We start from the raw sequence: 21,774 nt of genomic DNA, 5'->3' as shown, positions 1-21,774 counted from the left end.
TCCCTCAGTATGACTAGAATAAATTCAACTTTTGTTCAGTAAGAGCAGCAGGTCATAGTTTCCACTTTTCCAGTGAATTTTCTCAGCATCTACTGGCTGAAAATCTAACTCAGCATTTCATGAATCATAGTGGCAGGCTGTGTGCATGAGTGAAGCTCTGATGAAGGGCAGATGTGAAAAAAACCCCCCAGAAAGTTAATTATTGTTGCTATATATTACTGTTCTGTTACAGCGGTACAAACCGGCATGTATTTCAGTCAGTGTTGATCTTGGTGACAGCCAGCGGGACAAAACCTGCGTGTGGAGCCCAGAGTGTGCAGCAAAATTTTCACTTTCTAGTCTGCTGTCAGTGATTAGCACCTCTTTGTGTATGTTACCTTTCAGTAATATGAAGAGATGGAGTTCAGAAAAAGGCAAATTGTTATAACTTCACTGATGCCCTAACTTTTCATCTTGCACCATGATTAGGTCAAAGGTACAAACTCCTGCAGAGTAAAGAAAAAGTAAACCGTGATGCCGATGTTACAAAGTGTTGCCGCAAAATTCCCTTTGATGACGTGTCTGTCACTTTAAGTCACTTTAAAAATGTATTCTGATACAAATACTGATTACCTGCTAAAATTTCTAGTCAGTAATGTAATCCAAGTATCACAATATCAAAGTAATGTAACTGTATGATTATATGTTACCAATACCAAACATGCAAATAAAGACTAGAGAAAAGAAAAATGGTGTTTCATGTCTCCTGTAGAGTTCTGGACACTCGGAGAATCAAGGCCAAGGAGCACTGAGGCCGTTCTGGCAGCACATGATGGCTGAACACCTTCTTAAGACACTGAATGTTGGTTTTTCCTTTATTTTGTTTCCTGCCTCTTTTACCAAACACGTGTTGTAAAATGGACGGAGAAAAGAAATTGAATTACACAGAAAATTCCCCAAATGTTCTCCATCTCACCTAATCTGCTTGGAATTGGACATAAAACAGTAAAATAAATAAATAAATAAATAAAAGTATGTAGCTTCAAACATCTTTAAACAGGGACATCTTCATGACTCGACTCTGCGGAGGAAACCACACATTCTTCCCCTGAGGTTCACACAGACTGCAGAATTACCAGCTCTGGGTCCACAGATCACAAATCATGTCTGACACCAATGCTTTGAACTCACAGCTTCATCTTCATCTGTTTAGATGGGGAGGCATGAAAGGGTTGTGAAGAGCCAGGAAATGAAGATCAACAGTGTTTAGTGCAGATTACTACATGGTGTTGTGGTCACACACAGTTCACTAGAAACACTAGAAACAAACTGACGGATGGTGGAACAAGTTCCTCTGGTTCTTAAAGGGTCAGTAGAGCAAAAAAACAGCACCGTTTTTTGTTTTGTATGTCTGATCTCTGATCAGCTGCAGAACTAAGAACTCTGCAACCTGAAGCTGAAGTCATTAGTTAACTGAATAGTTTGATTAAATTAACCAACAATTTTAAAAATCAAGTAATAATGGTTTGTGTATTTCAAACCAAATCAGAAGGTTCCAGTACACCAACAACTGTAAAGATCAGCTGTATTTGTTTTACAGAACGGCACAAACTTTATGTGTTTTATAACCATCAGCTGTGGGGTTTTTCTTCTTTTCTGAAAGGTGCTTTTTGTAGGAAAATTTTATTTTCTAATCTCATTCCCAGCTTGTCGATGCACTGGGATGGTGGCCTGCCCGACCTTCAAACCTACAAAATATTGACACAGTCACAATGTGTCAATATTTGACAAGTTGGAAATGAGACTTAATAGTCCACTGTTCTTACAAAAAGCACCTGTAACTGCTCTGATTTTCTGATTTCTATTAAAAAAATCTGAAGTATTCACAATCTCACAAAAGGTATAAGAAGGAACAGAAGCTACATCCGCGACTGCAACCGATGTTTCCAAATTTATTTATACACATACTTACACAAATACTGCTTGAGCCATGTTCACAGTCTTCTACACTCAGACGCTGAAAAACATTCACAGATGATTGTTCATGCCTGCTGATATTTTCTTTCTTGACAAGTAAATTCAAAGCTTAGCTCAGATTCCTGAATCTCATGTCACAACACGACCAGAGCCATTTCAAGAAGTACTCTTAAAGGTGCACTGTGTAGTTCTGGAGAAGGGTTTTAATATGTACAATATTAATGAGGTGATAATACAAACTTAGAAATGTGTATTTTTTTCCATCACTCAATAAACAGGCTGTCCTCAGAGGAAAATAAGGTCCCCTGAACACTGTTTGAAGCTAGAAAAGTGGCAGGGTCCGCCACATATAAACCAAGTAAAACAGTATGAAACTGTGTTGTCCTTTAAGATCAGTTTGTTAACTCTGCATATTGAGTCATGGAAATGAAGAGGGTTCATTTATTTAGTTTGTTTGGGCATAAAAATAAATTAATAAATTGTCAATGAAGATCTTTCTCTTTTGATTCATGTCTTCTTCCCCAAAACTACATAGTGCAGCTTTAAAACAGCTTCAAACTACCAGCCTGACAGTCCGATTCATCTGTGACAGAAACAAGTGCCTAGTGTAGCTTAATCTCAGTTTAGTCTTCAGCTCAGAGGAAATGTGTTTTTCTTCAAGAATATACCAAAGGTTAGGTGACCCTGAACTAACCATTCAACCAGCACATGCAGTCCTTTTTGAGGAGATAAGTACCGTCCACGCAACACATCAATAAACTCCGACTCTCTTACTTGCTGTCAAACTTGACATCATCATATTTGACTATCTTCCCGTCACGAGTCACCACCTCCTTCTGCTCCCATCTTTCAACCTCCCCGTTTTTCTCCTCAAAGCGCCGAACCACCACCCTCCCTGTGGTGGGCAGGTTGCAGGGCAGATCCTTGGCAGCGTCTTGGTACAACCTCATTTTCATGAAGTCTTTTGTGAGGTCTGCTCCTCCTGCCGGGACCAGAGCCTGGTTTTTGTTCTTGTCCTCTGTCCTCTGAGGGGAGGGAGTCGGGCGCAGCGCGACTTGCGGACGCGCAGCCTTGATGTCGGGTCTGGGTGAGCGCTCCCATTTCAGGGGCGACGGAGACCGGTTGATTGGTGCTGGGTCTCTGTTGAAGGGTGAAGGAGCCCTGTTCATTGGTGCTGGGTCTCTGTTAAATGGCGATGGAGCCCTGTTCATTGGTGATGGGTCTCTGTTGAAGGGTGAAGGAGCCCTGTTCATTGGTGATGGGTCTCTGTTAAATGGCGATGGAGCCCTGTTCATTGGTGATGGGTCTCTGTTAAATGGTGATGCACCTCTGTTCACTGGTGATGGAGACTGGTTTCTGACATCATTTTGTGGCGAAGGTAGCTTGAGGTGATCTTTTTGTACGGCTGTATTGGTGACGATGCCCGCCCCTCCGGCCCTTCGTATCTCACTTATGACCCCGCCCACGGAGGCCCTCAGAGATGGGTCGGGCTCCACCATCCTACACACAGCGTGGCAGTACGGCTGATCCTTCAGGGTCTCCTTGATCTTGGCGGGACACACGCTGGGCGTGTACAGCCGAATCCGGGCACAGAGCTCAGCGATGATCTTACCCATGGCCCACACGTCTGAGCGCTGGTCCCGCTGGCTGCCCCTCTGTAGCACCTCGGGGGCGGAGTAGGCCTCGTTCCCCATGTCCATCGCAGAGTTGAGACCATGTCGGAAGAACTTGGCCAGGCCCAGGTCGATGATGACGGCTCTGTTTGTGTTGTGCTCCACCTGCAAGGCAAATGTTGTTGAGTCGGATTGAAATATTGTCTTATTGTCTATTTCACGGAGGTTTAACAGTGACATGACGTTCAACAAGGCGCTCATTCAACTTTAGTGATCATGACTTTCATGGAGCGTCTACAGCCATGCCCTCCAGCTTAGCTTAGCTTGCTAGCATTGTAACTTTTGCTAATTAGCCGTAAACACAAAGTACAGCTGAGGGATGGTGGGAAACTCTGACTAACGCACAGACGACCAGGCCTCCACTCACCATGATGTTTTCAGGCTTGAGGTCTTGATGGACGATGTCTTTGGAGTGGAGGTGAAGCAGCCCTTCACACATCCCGATGATGATATTGCCTTTATTAGCTGGAGTCAACTGTGGAGACATCAAGTGTTGACATTTAAAAAAAATCAAGTTTAGCTGAATCAGCATAGTATTCAAACTAACTCCCTCGTGTTGAGTTGCACGCCCTTTTCCCTTCAGGCCAGAATTGAACCGCTTGGCTTAAGTTGAAGTTCAACGTGAAATCAGAGCGGCGTGTACACACATGCGAGGACTGACATTTGCAGAGTACAGTTACGGGAAATAAGTCATTAACCTCAATATGAACACACAGATTTGTTTGAGTCATACGAGGAGATTTATCTGGATTTATTCCCCAAGCCAAAGCGCACTTCATGAACGTGACACGGTGACCTGCCTCGTCATCCTGGCAGAACATCATGTTTCATACAAAGCTCATTTGGTCTCACACTTGTTTTTATCTTAGCTAATACCATCATTCATTAAATCTTGAGTCATGTAACTCTTCTGTCGCCATGATAGCTTTACCTGTATTTTAGACTTTGCTGATTTGAAGATGGTCGTCTCCAGGTCCTCTCCAAAGATGAACTCGAGAGGAATCACCCATTTTTGGTCTTTGAGCGTTATGTTGCCCAGCAGCTTCACTATGTTGGGATGATTCGCCTTGCTGCACATCGGGGGTGACGAGTCATTTGGAGACAGAGAAATTTACCAAATCAGCACAAGATAAAATCAAACAAAACAACGAAACCAGTGTTTCAGTTGTTTTGATCACCGAAACAGATAACAGCCCACAGCTGACAGTGTTGGTAATTTTTTTTTTTTTTACGTGTTTCTCTCGTACGTATAATGAAACAAGTCAAGAGAGTAAGAGGGGAAAAAAATGAAATAGAACTAAACTTAAGTAAATGCCATTAAGCAGGAATCTCGCTCGCACCCCTGGTGTCATGTTTTGCTCCTGAGTGATTGAAACCTTTATTTAAACAGGGAAGATCATCAAACAGTCAGCGTTTTTATTTTTTTTTTGCAATAACAACTCATAACAACACCTACAAAATGTAATAAATGCCATTGTGTACGCTACAACAATAATGTAAGCTATACTCATAATACTAATAATGATACATACATATTTATCATTTAAACCTATTTTTGAATCTTTCATAAATACTTAGTGGTTACTATCAGGACGGCCACACTGGATGCTTGTGCAGTGTTTGCTGGCTGCGTTGCTGAGCTGCTATCTGTTTACACGGAGTTTGACCTTTGATAACTATCGGTACATACGATGATGTGATTTTTGGAAGGAAAAAGAACTGCCCTTCACCAGTTTGTGAAATATCCAACAGATTCCAACATTAAAGCTGCACATGTTGAAACGACGATTTTTGTTTTTTTTAAAAAAAATGACAACAAATCGTGCCTTGTGAAACTGCATCATGTCATTTGCCTCATGCTTATCTTGATCTTAATGTGCTGTAATGATCTTCCTTCCAAGAAAAATCGACCGTATTTCTTGGGACCGAGATGAATTTGCATGCAATTGTTTCCGAGCACTTCTTCTTCTCGTTGGTTTGATCAGCGTTTATGGTGAGAAACGCGCGCCTTGACTGCGGTATGCATCTGGCCTCTTCCTTGAAATGGTTGGTTTTGCTGCACTTGGGGGGGGGGGAGAAAACCCCCACCTGGAAACTTAGGTATTTTACATGTTAAAGCATTTTTCAGAAATCAGCTTCTCCTTTTTCACAAGTTCTTCCGTCTTACTTACTTGTACACTTCACACTCTCTCTCCAGGTCCTTCCTGTTGATGAGCTGGTGGGGGACCCTCTTTATAGCAGCCCAGGTATCATTGTACTTCTCCTTGTACACCTTCCCAAAACAGCCCTGTGCGAGTGTGCCGGTGGAGTACGCCATCCAGACCTTGTAGCGATGACTGGAAAAGAGTAATGAGGTCAGCATGAAACCTTACTTCCTGGTGAAGTCTTTGTGTTGGTTAGATGTTTCTCAATGTCAGGAATCTTGACGCAGCATTTTTTTTTTAATGTTGTGGTTTTGTGGTATTTTTGTGACCGAGGTTCCTGTTTGCCTCTGCAGGTGTCCTATGTGCTATAAATGTTGTAATTTCTGGGACTTTCCTTCTTCTTGAAATTGCATAACACGAAGAGTTTGTGACGAATGCAAAAGCAATCCTGGAAGGTGCTACTGTGGCAAAAAAAAGTTTTAAAGGAAACCAAACAGGTGGCTCATATTCAGCCAACTCCATTCTTATCAGTGAGTCAGGCAGAGGTTTCAAGTTATTTAGAGACTGACTAAACTCAAATCAAAACCTCTTACAGCTCAGTGGTTGGAAGTAAAAAATTATATTTACAGAAGCACAAGTACAGTTTAGATGTGCTTTACTTTCCACCTTATACCTCAAACTCTTCACTACATTTTAGGAGTTTAATATTGTCGGTTTTACAATATCTAAGAGCAAATTTCTGTGCAGAGGATTACATGTGTGATATGTCAAAACTGGCCACCTGTTGAATTCGTACTCAAAACAAAAAAGGCTAAAACATATTACAAGAGTTAGCGCTTAACGCTGCCGACTGTAGCTGCAGTTAGCCACTTAGCTCAGGTAGTTCAGTTAACTGTGCAGGAAGCAATCCAGACTGGAAGCTGGGAGCAGCAAGAAGTGTTGCTGGCTACACTTGCCCCTTTCACACAGAGACGCCGCATTATCGTCACAGTTGGTCAGTCACACAGAGCGAAGCAACTCCGGCGTAAAGACGAACTGCTTTGTAATTCACACAGAAAGCCAGCGCTCATGATGATGACGTCGATGTGCTGTCAAGGTGTTACCCCGGTGTCCCCCCTGTCAATCAAAACCCACTGACAGTTTATAATCATATGGATGCTGTTATAATGTGTAGTGATTGAGATCCTGACCCACTAAACATCCTGGAATGCTGTCTGACTGGGGCAAAGTTCACTGAAGTCTCGGTCGGGAGAGTTGACCATCATGGTGACTTTTTATTTCATTTTTACAACAAACAGTGACTTAAAGTTTTTAGCCGTTGACAAACGCTGTTTTTCGGGCAGAAATGTGATGAAGAGTTGGTAGGACAGGCAGGATGACAGACTCTTCTCCACGTATATCTGCTGTATTTTCTTTCCTCATATAAGTTGCCAAAGACAGTTACAGTTAATGTGTTACTTTTGTTTGGTCATGTAACATTGCTTTGTGGGTAATTTCTCTACATTTTGCTGAGTGAGGGACCTGTCCAGTTATCAGACTGTACGATCGACACGCCCTCGATACGCGCAGCCGGCTTATCCATTCACACCGGTTCAGTTTGCCAATAACAGGGAAACCGAAACTTTTAGTCCTTCAAATTATGCCCATAATATAACCATAATTTGAACTTTTTTCAAACAAAATTCTTATATATTGAACTTTAAATCAACTTCATTAGCAGCTGAGTGTGTTTTCACCCATGTCCGTTTGTTAGTTGGTTTGTTTGCAGCAGATCTATTCTAGATCAAGACCCATCCTCCACCCAAGTTTCACAGAGATCCGCTCTGAACTTTCTGTGTTGTCCTGCTGACAAACCAACAAACAAATGAAGGGACCTGAATGAAAACACAACTTCCTAGACAGAGGTAATAAAATAAATAAACTGCAGGCTTTAGGCAACACCAACCAGCTGCTAAACCACAGAGCTACAGTGTTAAACTGTCACATGTTTCACACAGAGAAACCAAAGCCAACAATCTGTCAGAGCTGAAGAGCTGCATGTTCAAATGAGAAGAAATAAGCGTTCTCAGATGGGGCGTGTCCCCTGCGTTGAGTAATACTGGGGATTACACGGGAAAAAAAGTGTGCCAGCCTCATAGTATGACTAAGGTATCATCTTGTTTCACCTTACTGGAATCAGTATTGGGATCTGAGCTGTGTGGGCGGTGAACCAGGATATCCTGAATCCTGAAGTTACCAAAAAAAAAAAAAAAAAAAAAAAAAACCTGACGTGAAAAAACAACACAAGCAGGCTGCTCATCTCAGTGTATCGACCATAACTGAGCCTGTTGTGTAAATAACAACTCTCATGCGCTGATCTAAACAGCCATGTTTATCATTTTCGAGAATTTTGACGGCAGAGTGACTTCCAGTCAGCACGTCTCACGCAGTCTGTGAGCTGCGTGTTGTACGACAGGAAGATAAAAAAAAAAAAAGCTGACAAACTGGTCAGTCCACAAGAGAGAGACAGAGAGAAAAAAACATTCTCTTTGCATTAGCTGGAACATGGAGGTAGCAGCGAAGAATGCAAGCACAAATAAAAACACAGTCATGTTTGAGATTCAGACCAACGGGCTGAGAATTAATAGTCATGACACCAGAGAGACTGCAGTCAGTCCACTATCAACAATTTATATTAAGAAAGGACAGACTGAGGGTTTTAGGAAAACAGCGTAATAACCAGAGAGCACATGAACGGCTCATCAGTGAATACATACTGTTCAATAAAGATATTTTCACTATAATATCCTCCTTATGATGTGTTATAATCTAGTTGGTCAATAGTCAAGACACTAGAAAACAGGAAGAACTGAAAAGGTTATTAATAATTTTATTTCTGTACTATCCTACAATGTTTCTAAAAGTGGATAAATCAATTTTGTCCAATGATGTTCCACAGAAATCATGTCAGGCGCCTACCTTTGTGCTGTAGAGGGAGAGCAGCTCCGTCAGGTCTGAACACGAGTTCACATAGTTGACTGTCTTTATACCTGTTCCACGCCTTCTTGTCTCTGGTCCATGGCCCTGAGCAGAGCAGGCACGCCTGAGTGCCTGAGAGGTCAGGAATGAGAAACGCACCATAAAACTAATGGCCTGTGGAACCAGTGAGAACAGAAGGATGTGGGACTGTGTGGACGAGACTACACTGACTCAGCTACGACGAAGGGGGACGGGGGTTTTCCCACTTTGATGACCATGTGGAAAATCCAGGAGCAGCAGCTGCGATACAATCTAAGGGTCCAAATACAGTTTTGTCATTGGTTGGTTCGACTGTATTTTATATGTTACATATTTACCAGACACTCCAATGACTTCAAGGAAGCGGTGGCGACAAAGGTTGACTGTGTCTTGGTCAAAAATCTGCACTTGAACGCACCGCAAAGACTACAGCTAATGGCTAACTAGCTCTTGTGTTCTGTAACTGTGTGGGAGAAAGTAGCTCTCCATACCACCAGGTAGTGCTCGTCTGTATTCATACTGCAAAAGGGAAACAGCAGACTCAGGCCTGTGGAAATGTGAAACAGTTGTTATGATAAAGCAGCGTTTTATGACACAGCTCTCGCTAATATAACCATTTCTAATCGATTTCTGATTGAAAATTTGCCAATGGCACTGGCGAAGACGTGGAGGTGAAATATAAGGAGGAACCGCTCTAAAAAGGTGAAATCATGGATATTACAGCCACTAAGCCAACCCCTGGGCCTCAACACCACTGCAGGCAGACTCAAGTCAGGGCCACTAGCTGCATGGCTAACTGAGCTAACTAGCTAGCTGCCACAGTTAGCAGCAAAACTCTGGTGATATGCTGGCCAAGATTTATTTAGAAGATGAACAGTGTTGAAAGTGCCTGAAGTTGACATTATGGTACTTTTTGATCTTGTTTCTGCACCGTGTAACTTCAGCGAGAGGGTCGGATCACAGCGTTACAAACATGTTTACTTCATCATACAAGTTTTCAACACAAAATGTTGTTATGACATCACAAGTTCTGTTTGTAGTTAGCACCTACGTTATGTCCGACAAACTGTTACAGACCTGGGATCAGTGGTGTTGCACTCAGAAACTGTGGGGGGGCGCCAAATCACACCAAATTCTGCATAATGTTGCTGTAAAGCCAAACTTAGTAAAAAGTAAAAATCATCATTGTTATCATTAAAATGTCTTCAGTAAAAGTTAAAGTCACCCATGTGAATAGTACTTGAGTAAAAGAAATGCACCTAAATATGAGAAGTAATTTCCTGTCAATAAATACACTTTAATATGTATCAAAAATACAATTAGAAATAAATTATACATATATTTACATGCATGTTTGTACTGTACACTAAGGGTTGACTGATTAGCCGATCCAATATTCAGCAATTTTGCAATTATTTAATTATTTATTTATTTTTTCTGATTGCTGGTTAAAAAAATAATTCAAAAATGAGCAAATTTTGCTCTGGTGGATCAAAGTAAATCTTGTAACTAAGATGATTTCATAGAGGAATTAATTTGACTGTATATTTCAGCACTGAGGACATAGTAATGTTCAGTGTTGTAAAAAGTCCTACTTGAATCAAATTAAAGAATTACTTTGCCTTAAATGAAACCCATCCATACGAATAATACTTGAATACACGTTTTAAATGAGTTGATATTAAATGCGCTTTCGTTCGAAAGTAATTTTCTGGCAATAGATGTACACCACTCAAAATCAGTTAGGGAAATTGGGATATGGGCTCATTTATGAAGCACATGGATACGCAATAAAAGTCAAATGAGACGAAAAATAATCAAGGAGAGAGGAGTGTGCTTAAGTATAAAAAGTACAAGTAAAGCTAAATAACACAAGTATGTGTATTTATGTTTTTAGGTTTGCCAATTATTGGATATGATATTGAGCATTTTTTTTTTCATTTTTGCAATGATCAGAATCAGCGTATTTTTGAATTAGATAGCTTGATTAAATGAATTATTTCAAACATGCACTTTGACTCTGATGCATCATGTATTTTGCAAAGTATCTAGTAACTCAAGTGGAAGTATAGAGAGCAGAAAATAGGAAAATACTCAAGTACAGGACAAGTACCCCAAAATTTGTACTTATTTGCTGTCCACCACTGAGTATGCATTACATAGTGCGATGCCGACAAAAAAACAAAACAAAATAAAAATTGGAACTAGTGACTGAGGCCTGTAACTTTCCAACAAGCCGACAATTCCTCTAGGTGACATTTTACTGTACAACCAGTTCCACTGAAACAAGCTGTTTGTTACATTACTCACCAACTGTGACTGTGTCAGACTGTCAGGCTCTTCTTTTGTTTCCAGATATGACAGTTCACCGAGAGGCAGATTTATCGTGAAAACAAGCTTCCGGCTTTCACTGCACTTGAACAACATCTTTGATAATAACACCCGTCCCAAACCCTGAAACCGAAACGGACAATTCTTAGGTTGACCTTGTTGCTCTCTTGTTTCTCTGTTGCTCTCTGTGACCCTCATATTAATCTAAAATGGCCACTTACGTTTCAACAAACGACTGAATGAAAACAGCGAGGCTGCAGAAGAAGACAGGGAGAGTTTAAGGTTAGTCATGCTGCCGGTTGTCTCACTGGGACGCGTCTCAAGAAGACTAAAAAAGGTGTAAAGATCATGAAATCTTTTTTTTTTTTTAAGATGGACTATACTGAAATAAAAGTTAAAGAAACAGATATAACACAGTGTTTCCAGCACGCTTAATCTACTGTCTCAGTCACAGTACAGTTTATTGACCTGATTGTCAAGGGACCGTCCACCAGGTGGAGTAATACTCATATCATAGTTCATGGGGAGCCTGCATAAAACCGCGTGTCACTTCCTCGTTGTCCATTTTCTTCACGAGACGTCCCCAACAGCGACTTATCTGCTGGCTGTCTTTCAGTTGGATAAAATGACCCACCCGACGGATCTTCTATCTCATCCTCGGGCAGAAAGTAAGTTTGTCCATGTAAATTTTATCATTTGCTTACTGTAGGACTGACAGTGGAATCACTTTTTTATTTTTTTTCACTGCTGCAAGTTTCATTCATTCGCAGCCTACAAGCTGACTTTGAATAGATTTCAGTCCGTGCCCCTCCGAGGACTTCCCTCGTGTTGCTTTCGATCAAATCACACATTTTATTAGCTTCAGTGACCAAATAAATCTAATAAATCAAAATAAATGTTTTTGCTCATATTTTTGAAGCTTAAATCGTCCCAGTGAAAACAAAAAAACGGTGAGAGCAGATGCGTGAGGATCTCATTTTGCTGTCGAAGTTCCCACAGGTTGCTGCAGGAATTTCCGTTACGCACTTTTATCTGTTATTGACGTGGTCGGTTGCCAGGGTTGGAATAACGATCAACATTAGAGTGTAAACTTCTTATCAGAGGAGGAGATTTGTTTTGAAAATAAGCAAATATTACGCAAAGGCTGAAAAACGTTACTAATGATTTTACTGTGTTTATTTATTATTTTTTTTTCACCCTTGAAGGTTGTCAGTGCCTCCACACCCAGGAGAGCGGGTACGTCTCTGTCTCTTTTATTGTTCATTAAATAAACATATGTAGCCTTTAGATGAGGTCAATCTGAATGTTATGTAATGCATTGTTCATCCAGTCATTTTGATGTTAGCAGCAATACAGACTTTTAAATGTTTTTCACATTTATTTCACTGGCTGGTACCAGCACCTCTCTCGCTTTTACTTCCTTTTTTTTAAGGAAGCATTTTTTTTCTTCTTCTCACAGTGATGCTGGTCTCTCGTCCAACATGGAGCACAAATTCAGCGATAATTACACCATACGTGCTACCTCTGTACGAGATAAAGGCAGCAACGTGAAACCGATTCCTAAGGGGGAACAAGACATCTTTCACTGCACTGAGGGGAAGGGAAAAGTCTGGTCCCACCCATCAGTGTCCTGGTATGTAGTTGGTCCAAAATTTGAATCACCCAATATAACGGCCGAGGAGGGATTCTTAAAATCATCAACTGCAGCTGCGACACAAGAGATCTCGCCCCCACCAGCCCCACCAACACAAAACAACCCAGAGAAGGAAACTGACGAGGTCAATCCTGACACAACTGCCTTGCCACGTGATGAGCTAGTAGGAGACGTTAGATGCACCACGGACGCCGTCATCTACACACGGGGAAAACCAGAAAAACCAAAAGCTTTGCGACAGCTTCCAAGAGAGAGGAGAAGAAGCAACCGTCACCGGAAGAGACCGGCTGGGAGGAACCGGAAAAGTAAGTAATTAAGGTTTAAGCAAATGATTTTGCACTTGAAACGGGTTAATTAACGTGCTGAATCATAACAAAAGTAAAAACATGCTCAAGTGTGTCAGCCATTAAGTCATCAGTGCAGTACAAAATAGACACATTTTGGCTCTTTCATTCACATTTTAGCAAACCTAGAAAAGTAAGAGCCCAAAAGTGGTCATTCTGCGCTGCCCTGATGAATTAAAGGCTGAAATGTAAAGGGATGTTTTTACTGTAGTTATGATTCAGCAGCCGAGAAAAATACAAGGCTTTTTAATTCATTAACCGCCCAAGTGTCTCAGACGTTTTCAACGATTTTGACCGAACAAGATCCCTAAACTTAAACTCACCAGAGAGACACCGAGCAGCGCTCCCTGCATCCTGTTTTTGACTCATCAAATCCATATCGATCTTAAATTATTGCAAACATAAGAGCATAATCATACATTTGATTTTACAAATGTAAATCATAAATCACATAGAATAATATTTACATTTATGCATCATTATTCACATTTTTTATACACTCAGTGGCTGCTTTAATACTAACACCTCGTGCAATCTGTTGTAATTCAGTTCAACAGAGTGTCGATGCCATAAATGTCACCTATAAGACAATATATAATTATTTCATGACATTCTTTGATATATATGGAGATACAGGTTGAGAACATTTGTAAAATACCCACAGTAAAATTTGAATATGATGTACATATATGAAAAAGTGTGTATATGATGAATATTTTATATGGTACTATATGCTGCAGCTATACATGTTAAAACATAAATGTAATTTATATGTGCAATTCATATATTTATGTATATGAGTTTATAACACATGAAAAACCCATTTTAACATTTATATGGGTAACTATACTAAAATATGAGTTATGATATTTATTAAATATATGTAAACAATATTTTCTGTGTATATATAGATAGATACATGTATATATGCGTGTGTGTGTATATATGTATATATAGTTACGTATGTGACATATATGCCAAAATAAGTAATATACATACATAATACTTTACAGATATAGAGTATGTTAATATATGAAACTATGTTTCACGTATATTCATGTACATTTGTATACCCATCTTTATTATTTATTAATAACAACACACTGCCACACTGTGTATATTTAAACATATTATGGATATATGAGTCTATTTCTATTTCTTACCTTTTTATTATATTGTTTATCTTTTACTGTTATTATTATTTATTGTAATATTACTGTCCTTTGGCTGCTGTGATGCACATATTTACCTGTTTGCTGCACTAATAAAGGAATTCTGACTCTGTTACAGGGAGCACATGTGCAAATGTAATATATGTATATTGATATAATACTGCACTTCATTACTGAGGCATTTTGCACTTATTACTCCGCTTCATTTATTTGTTACATTTAAGTACTACTTGGTGGCACATTTTAAATTGATGTATTTTATCGGCAATCAAATAAAATAAATTCTGATTCTGGTCATCAGAAAAATGCTGAATATTAGAGGTGATAACCTGCAGCGCACAGTGTTAACAAATGTAGATGTAATGAATATATATAACATCTACTTTACTTCTACTTTAGATACTAAAGTACATTTATTGCTGGAAAATTACTTTGGATACTTAACTGCACTTTGATATCAGATACTTTTCCATTCGTATGGGTCACTTTCACTTTTACCAAAATAGCATTTTCACACAACATCTTTACTTTTATGTGACTATGACTTCTGGGTACTTTTTTACAACACTGACTATAACTAATGTCCTCAGTGCTAAAACATGTAATTGCATTATTACACCTCTATACAATATTACAGGCATTTTAAGTGAAGATTTGGATTATCATCATTATCATAATCCATGATAAAGTTACCATGTAAGGGCTGTATATCAGTTATGATATGAAGTAATTAATGGAGCATACATTTTTATTGTCTGATTATAATGATTTTGTCTTTTGTTTCGTGTCTCCAGTGAATCTGCTGTGTTGGATGGCAGTTTCATTCATATTTGTTCCTGTCACTGATGGCTTTCCTGGTGCGTGGAACACATTTTAACATCACTCAACTATGTGCAACGCATACCTATATTAATTCATTTATTTAGGTTAGCTAAAATGTCTTGTGGTTTGCTCTGAACACTGTTTTGACCTAAAATGCACAGAATATTACTTGATATTGACCATTTTTTTATTCTGCCATAGGGGCTCAACGTGCTGCAGGCCAAAAGAGTAAGTTTTGAGATTTTGAAATGCTAGGAAATATATTGACATTATATCTTTATCATGACATGAAACAATATATTATCTTAGATTTTGGATATTATTATTCTGTGTTGTCTTTTACTGGTTTTAATGGGAGCACTACAGTACAGTGATCATATGAACCTAGCAGACTGTTCTACTTGGTCCTTCTTTATTGGTGATTAGTTACCCAAAATGTCAGTGTGTTGATATTTTGTCAAAGTACTAATAGTAAGGTATTTGAGGAAAAAAATAAATAATTGATTTTTGATGTTGGCCCCTAATCCGAGCACTTCTGATATGTTTTTGAAGACGATTACAAAAATGGGCCTTTTGTGGCTCCAGAGGAAGCTGCATGTCATCTGATAAATTCCCTCCAGTGATGTCACGTATTGCCCTAAACTGCATTGTGGGTAATGCAGGCACCAGGCTTTGAAAAGATTTATTTTGGACACTTAATGACAATTCATCAAAATTGATAAAGCAGAACCCGGGACATCACATTGTTTATTTCATGCATTCTGTTTCCTTTTCACAACCTGGTGCCTACATTACCCACAATGCAATTTAAGCACTGAGTGACATCACTGGAGGAAATTTCTGAGAGCTTCCTGTGAAGCCACAGAAGGCTTTATACTGCCTGTTTCACAAATGTAGCCTTGACTCAACAAGACCTGTAAACACACCTTAATGTGTAAAATTGTTGGAGTTACCCTTTAACGTCATGTCACCCAGCATGAACATGAGAGAATTTGCAAAGAAGTCGATTCAATGAAGCTGCATGTTTTGTTAATTTAAACCATGTGACAGTATTTTTTTTTATTAACCACTGCTCTGAAATTTGACTATAAACACATCTACATCTGTTACTCATCAGTGTTTTTCTCTGTTTCAACATCAGCTAAGTGTTACATCTGCATGGACAAGGACAGATGCCCAAAGTTGTCGAACATATACGACTCTGGGAACACATTTCTGTACGGAGCGACTTTCAATCAGACGTTTCCAGGATGCAGTGGAGTCACTCCACCTGGTGAGAAGAAGTGTGTTGTGTGCGATGACCAAAACAACCTCAAAATCATCTGCTCAGAGGACGTTGGCCGACTGGAGGTTGAACATAGTGATGGAGGAACAATTGAAGACATCTCTCCCAACTGTACGTATTACATGTTCGATTTAATGATTCTCCGCTGTTTTTGTACATTTTCTGGTCAGAAAATATTCAAAGTAAAACTGAGCTAAATTTGACTGAAGAGTTTTCAGACATTGGAGTGACATTCAACTGATGTTTTAAGTGCATTTAAATGCCAGAGGTTCATTGTGCTCTGACTCGTAACTACACAGTGCAACCAGTCAATGGATGAGGCTGAAAGAGCAAGTATCAGGGTTTCCCCCAGGAACTTGTTTAGCTGAGGTGGTTAGCCACTCATCCGGCGTCACATTAATCTTGTCTTGTGACCCATTCAGTTAGAAGTTGTCAGCCTAAAATAGATGCCAACATCCCTGTGAAACTGTGCCTCTGCTACGTTCCCTAATTATGGCTTATTTCATGCCAATGTTTTAATTTGATGTTGGCAGAGGAAGACTTTGATCGTCTTTAAGGTGCCTCACCTACCAGATTCTGCTCTCTGTTGATTAGCTACACCTAGTTACAACTAATGCAGCATAAAACAGCTGCATTAAAATGAATCCTAAAATCTTTAAGGTAATTATGTTTTACAGATGTTGCAATGCAGCTGTGTGGTCTTTTGGGAGATGCAGTTTGTGGTGCAACCCAATTGGGGGGGCCATGGTTTTTTTTTTTTTTAAAACCCTAACCCTAACCCTTAAGACATGCAGAACAACCACAGAGCCACTACTGTACTAATTATGAAAGAATATAGTCATATTTTATATCAAATTAAACAGCAGAAGCTGGGCTACAATGTGTAAAAAACATGTTTATATGACCCAAACACAGCCCAAACACTACTCAAATAAACAACTGAACATCAGACTTCGTGAATCACCCGAACCCTAACCCCTAACCCTAGAAAACTGGCTTGGGGCTTAAAGGGTTAATTGTGTCACACAAACAGATGTCTCTATTATTTTGTCCTCTGTATTTATATGAATGAGTGTAGCCTGAATGAGAGATTCACCTTTGCTGAAGCAACACTGTCTAACACTGCACCAAAACCACATCCTGTAAACATCACCCTACAGCTGAATCAGAGCCTTGTGTTTATGCGCGACGTTGCAATTTTTTGCCAACAAGTTTGATCAATCATCATAGTTCCTTGAGTTTTACCACTCATACCAAAATCATCCCTCCATGCATTGAACTTTATGTATACATCACCAATCTCACTTCCCTGTTTGTGGTTGTGAAGTGCAGAAGTGACATTGTGTGTTTGCGTGATACTCTCACAATTAAATGCTTAGAAACATTTCAACATCCTGCAAAATCCTGCAGGGACCGACTAACAACAGGTTCTTAATGTCGACAGTCTCATACTGTACATATGTACATGTGTAACTGCAACCTTTTGTCATCAGTAAGTTATCATAAAATGTCAGTGTATTTAATTTTATAAGACAGTTATCAGTGCATTAAAACAGTAGCTCCTGATGCAATTTTAATGTATATCTTTTCTTTAGGTGTGCAGGAGCATTTCTATAATGCACATTATGGATTGTTTGCTGCTGGTATGTATCTAACACAAGCAATGACTGTGAACTTGATAGACATAACCAGATTTTTTTTTCCCCCTTGACCCCATATGACATCATTGTGTTCTCATACTGTAGGACTATTTCTGCTTGTGGTGGCGGCGCTGGGGATCTTCGCTGCTGTGAGTGTGACTCAACATGTTCACTGATCAAACAATGGTTGAGAAACATAAAAAAACTATTTCTACACGAGTCACCGAACTGACTTACATATATGTCTTACATATCAGGTCTTTGACTTACAATAAACTTTTTCAAAGGTACGCTTTCTGTGTTAAGATATTCTATGTGTAACGCCTGAGATCTGAGGACCGAAATGTTTAAAACAAAGTTTAATGCAAGTAAAACAACAGTGTGCAGTAGAGCTAGCTTTGTCCTCCTCCAGCATACCTGTCTACAAGACACTGAAGGTGCGCCTGAGCCTTTCTTGATTGAGTATTTTGGATGTGGCACTTCAAATTTCACTCTTTAAACCTGCTTTTAAAATTATTTTTCTTTCAGTGCCGCTGGAGAAACAGGTAAGTTCAGTCTGGTTTACTGTTTTAGATAGTTTATACATGTTTTATATAGATGTTTCACTGTTTCATATGAAAAAAAGAAAAATTATAAATACCTATCTGAGCAGGATTTATACAAGGTTTTCACTCTCACTTTCTAAATGCTGTACATACATTCCAACAACTTCAACGAAAGCTGGGGTCCACGTCCACCAGCATATGAAACAGGGAACTTCACAATCTCCCATAGGTTTGTCTTTCTGTCAACACACAGCTGACTTACGAAACATACGAACACTGTCGGTTACGTTATACAAGCGCTGTTCCCTTACAGAATAAGTGTTGCAAGCTCAGTGTCAAACTTCATCCCCTTAATCACCAAGAGCTTCCTTCATTGGTCGAAAGCAACACCATTGTTAACTCTTGTTTTGCTTCTATTTCCGTCACGTTTCTATGGAACCAAACTTAGTTTCTTGGCAGAAGCATGTGGTTAGAGTATGCTGCTATTTCTTCAGCCTGTCATGTGAGCAGACTGGATATCATACTGATCACAAACAGTTCCTGAGGTACAAAGTGGTATAACAAGACAAGACAGGCCAGGGCTAGCTGGTTAGCATGCTAACTTCAGTAGATATGTCTTCAACACAATACATAGACGTCTTTGACATAATGTCAGAATTGTTATTTCTGCTCAAGTCATTTTTTAAAAAAATGTATTAAGTTTTCTTACGTGTAGCTCCATTAACTCCAGAATTACAGGCAACAGATTCACACCAGACACTCAGATCATGTTATCTTTTGTTCTTCAAATAGGGCTCAAAGTAGTCAACAGTGAAGAGCACTGCATGATGGAGAAGAGGACAGCTGTTTGTAGAAGCCATTTGCTCACTGTGCCATTTTATTTACATCTGATGATTTTTAGCTTTAGCTGCAATATAAATGCCAAATAGAATATAGCTGTTTTATTGTGCACTCCTTGGGAGAACTGCTGCAGGACAAGACGAAGCAAATCTTCACAACAGAGGAGCTGAAACGAAAAGAAAAATTTAGCCTCATGCTTACTTGAAAATGACTAAATAATTGCAGATAATTTATTTGTTGATCAGCTAATTAAGCTTTGAGCTTTGTGGCTTATTATAATGACGATGATGTTTTTTTTTGGATGTTTAATCAGCTTCCTGCAAAAATGGCCAAATGAGCATGTACAGCTGCTTCCTGAATAAATGGCTTCAAACAGCTTTTGGCTCTGTCATTATTTATAACACAGACACTGGACCAGGTCAGGGTGTTTTCAGTCAATAATCAGTTGTGGAAGACGTGTGCTTCTCTTTAACTTAAAGGACAACTCCACCAATTTTACAAATGTAAGTGTGTTTACAGTTCTAGGGAAGTTCTACTGAATATGAGATTAAAAAAGTAGTACAAAGCCTTTATGGCACCAAAAGAAGTTGCCTGCAATCTGATAAATGGCCTCCAGTGATGTCACTCAGATGTTCAGTGCCATTGTGGGTAATGTAGGCACCAGGTTTTGAAAGCAGACCACTGGTCTAGGTCACTTCTTTACCACTAATAGACTCATTATTGACTATTTTATTAACCAAAACTGATTAAACATGAGACCAAATGTTCTTTATTCCACAGATTTTTCTTCTTTTCCAAAACCTGGCGCTTACACAAATGTAGCTATTCTCCCCAAGACCTGTAAACACACTTTAATGTGTAATCCCCTTTTAAGGTCATCAAGGCATCAGGTTTTGGGGAAGGAAGAAAAATGTGTGGAAGAAAAATTTTAAATAAATCGCTACACCACTCTGTAGCTAACGACATCCTTGACACTTGCCAATGTTACGAGCAAACCTTAGCTTATGTTTTTAACTATGTTAATGTTGCTAACGCTAGCTAGCTAACAATTGTCCATTATTCCATATTAAATATTGTCTACAATATAGTTATAGTGTAGTATGAGGCACATATCGCTACAGCTCTATTTCTAGTAGTACTTACATTTCTCGCTATAGTTGTGTAATATCTATATACAGAGTTGTTAAACATAGATATTGTTACCAGTGTTGAAAGCAACACGTTATTACGCCTTACTAGGAATATTTCAGTAATATAGTAGGACAATTACGTGTTACAATCTGGCTTAAAGACTGAAGTGAAGAGTTTATTGTTGTTTTTTAAGAACCCATTCACACCAGCATGACTATATTTATATACTTTAATTTACATTCTTGGATCACGTATGTCCATGCAGTCCTTGTTCTGTGGACTAAAACTGAAAGGTATAAAAAAAGAGATTTTTTGTCTTGTCATGTCATTATTGGCTACAGTATAAAATGTATTGGTCTATTGTGTTTCTTTTGACTTAGCCTACAATTAAAAATATTTATTCCTATCTCACAATAAATCAGACTGTGATCCTTTGCCTGCTCATCCCTTAGTTCAGGGCCATTACTTTACTTAAAAAGATCTAGTCCATGCTATTGTTGATTTGGTTATTCTACTGAAAGTAAAAAAAAAAAAAGGTAGTGTAACAAGTTATATATTACTCTAAACATACAGTAACTTGATATTATTCTTTAAAAGGAAGGTAGTAATATGTATGCAATATATTGCATTTTCAAAAAAATAGCTTTCTGACAGGCATTTAACCAAGAAAACTATTTTTAAAAAAACCCAAAACACTCAGACTTTCAGATAAGGGAACCAGATGTGCACAAATAAAAAAAACATATCTGGACTACAAACTACACAACTCACTAGTGTTGATACAGTTACTGAGCTATTTTAGCTTTAGATACGTGTAGTAGTTTATAGAGTTTACTCTGAATCTTATTATGTTATTATCTTTCTCCATTTATATTGTCATTTTTTAAAACATGAAAATACACGTTTACAAATACCCGTAAAGTTGTACTTACATACAGTACTCGGGTTAATATTGGCACGAAGATTGCAAAATATCCCACCGGAAATGGCTTGGTTACCCGCGACACACACACACACACACACACACACACACACACACACACACACACACACACACACACACACACACAACAAGTTGAACAAACGCTGGTTTGATAGCGTTATCAGGCAGTGTCTGGACCGTACCAACTAGCAGGTGGGTAAACTAAATTCTATCCAGGTCAAATGTATTTCTTAGTTGACAAACGTACCGACAACAAGACGTTTTCGTATTTCATCCAGTTGTTCTGCTCTCACCTGC

The 21,774-nt window shown here is 39.1% G+C and overlaps 2 protein-coding genes across 9 annotated transcripts; one reads left to right on the top strand and one right to left on the bottom strand.

Moving 5' to 3' along the window:
• Positions 1–1,911: 1,911 nt before the first annotated feature.
• On the bottom strand, positions 1,912–21,579 carry zmp:0000000881 (serine/threonine-protein kinase unc-51). 5 transcript variants are annotated; one of them, XM_037073994.1, is made up of 6 exons: positions 21,467–21,579; positions 8,732–8,863; positions 5,801–5,965; positions 4,561–4,699; positions 3,997–4,104; positions 1,912–3,734 (listed from the first exon to the last, which is right to left on the bottom strand). In XM_037073994.1, exons 3-6 carry the CDS (start codon positions 5,944–5,946, stop codon positions 2,727–2,729), a joined length of 1,401 nt encoding a protein of 466 aa, XP_036929889.1. In that variant the 5' UTR covers positions 5,947–5,965; positions 8,732–8,863; positions 21,467–21,579; the 3' UTR covers positions 1,912–2,726. The 5 variants fall into 5 exon arrangements, with proteins under 5 accessions (XP_036929889.1, XP_036929891.1, XP_036929892.1 ...); XM_037073996.1 differs by lacking the exon at positions 21,467–21,579 and adding an exon at positions 11,081–11,193; XM_037073997.1 differs by lacking the exon at positions 21,467–21,579 and adding an exon at positions 9,262–9,278.
• On the top strand, positions 5,850–19,781 carry LOC119005907. 4 transcript variants are annotated; one of them, XM_037074003.1, is made up of 10 exons: positions 5,850–5,983; positions 12,307–12,337; positions 12,561–13,060; positions 15,066–15,128; positions 15,295–15,321; positions 16,235–16,489; positions 17,974–18,021; positions 18,124–18,167; positions 18,547–18,563; positions 19,356–19,781. In XM_037074003.1, exons 3-10 carry the CDS (start codon positions 12,583–12,585, stop codon positions 19,375–19,377), a joined length of 954 nt encoding a protein of 317 aa, XP_036929898.1. In that variant the 5' UTR covers positions 5,850–5,983; positions 12,307–12,337; positions 12,561–12,582; the 3' UTR covers positions 19,378–19,781. The 4 variants fall into 4 exon arrangements, 3 of the variants coding, with proteins under 3 accessions (XP_036929898.1, XP_036929896.1, XP_036929897.1); XM_037074001.1 differs by lacking the exon at positions 5,850–5,983 and adding an exon at positions 11,676–11,769; XR_005070613.1 differs by lacking the exon at positions 5,850–5,983 and adding an exon at positions 11,676–11,769 and having other exon boundaries at positions 18,124–18,792.
• Positions 21,580–21,774: the final 195 nt, after the last annotated feature.

The sequence above is a fragment of the Acanthopagrus latus genome, chromosome 17, assembly GCF_904848185.1.
Source record: "Acanthopagrus latus isolate v.2019 chromosome 17, fAcaLat1.1, whole genome shotgun sequence".
Taxonomy (NCBI): domain Eukaryota; kingdom Metazoa; phylum Chordata; class Actinopteri; order Spariformes; family Sparidae; genus Acanthopagrus; species Acanthopagrus latus.
The sequence above is the reverse complement of the archived record's forward strand: the minus strand, read 5'-3'. Positions and strand labels throughout refer to the sequence as shown.

Excerpts from the sequence above, each read along its gene's own strand:
- zmp:0000000881 (XM_037073994.1), bottom strand. The coding sequence starts at position 5,946 with ATGGCGTACTCCACCGGCACACTCGCACAGGGCTGTTTTGGGAAGGTG. Across the intron at positions 4,700-5,800 it reads AGAGAGTGTGAAGTGTACAA|CAAGGCGAATCATCCCAACA; the intron begins GTAAGTAAGACG and ends CCCGATGTGCAG. Across the intron at positions 3,735-3,996 it reads TCAAGCCTGAAAACATCATG|GTGGAGCACAACACAAACAG; the intron begins GTGAGTGGAGGC and ends TTTGCCTTGCAG.
- LOC119005907 (XM_037074001.1), top strand. The coding sequence starts at position 11,727 with ATGACCCACCCGACGGATCTTCTATCTCATCCTCGGGCAGAAA. Across the intron at positions 12,338-12,560 it reads CTCCACACCCAGGAGAGCGG|TGATGCTGGTCTCTCGTCCA; the intron begins GTACGTCTCTGT and ends TTCTTCTCACAG. Across the intron at positions 16,490-17,973 it reads TGAAGACATCTCTCCCAACT|GTGTGCAGGAGCATTTCTAT; the intron begins GTACGTATTACA and ends TCTTTTCTTTAG.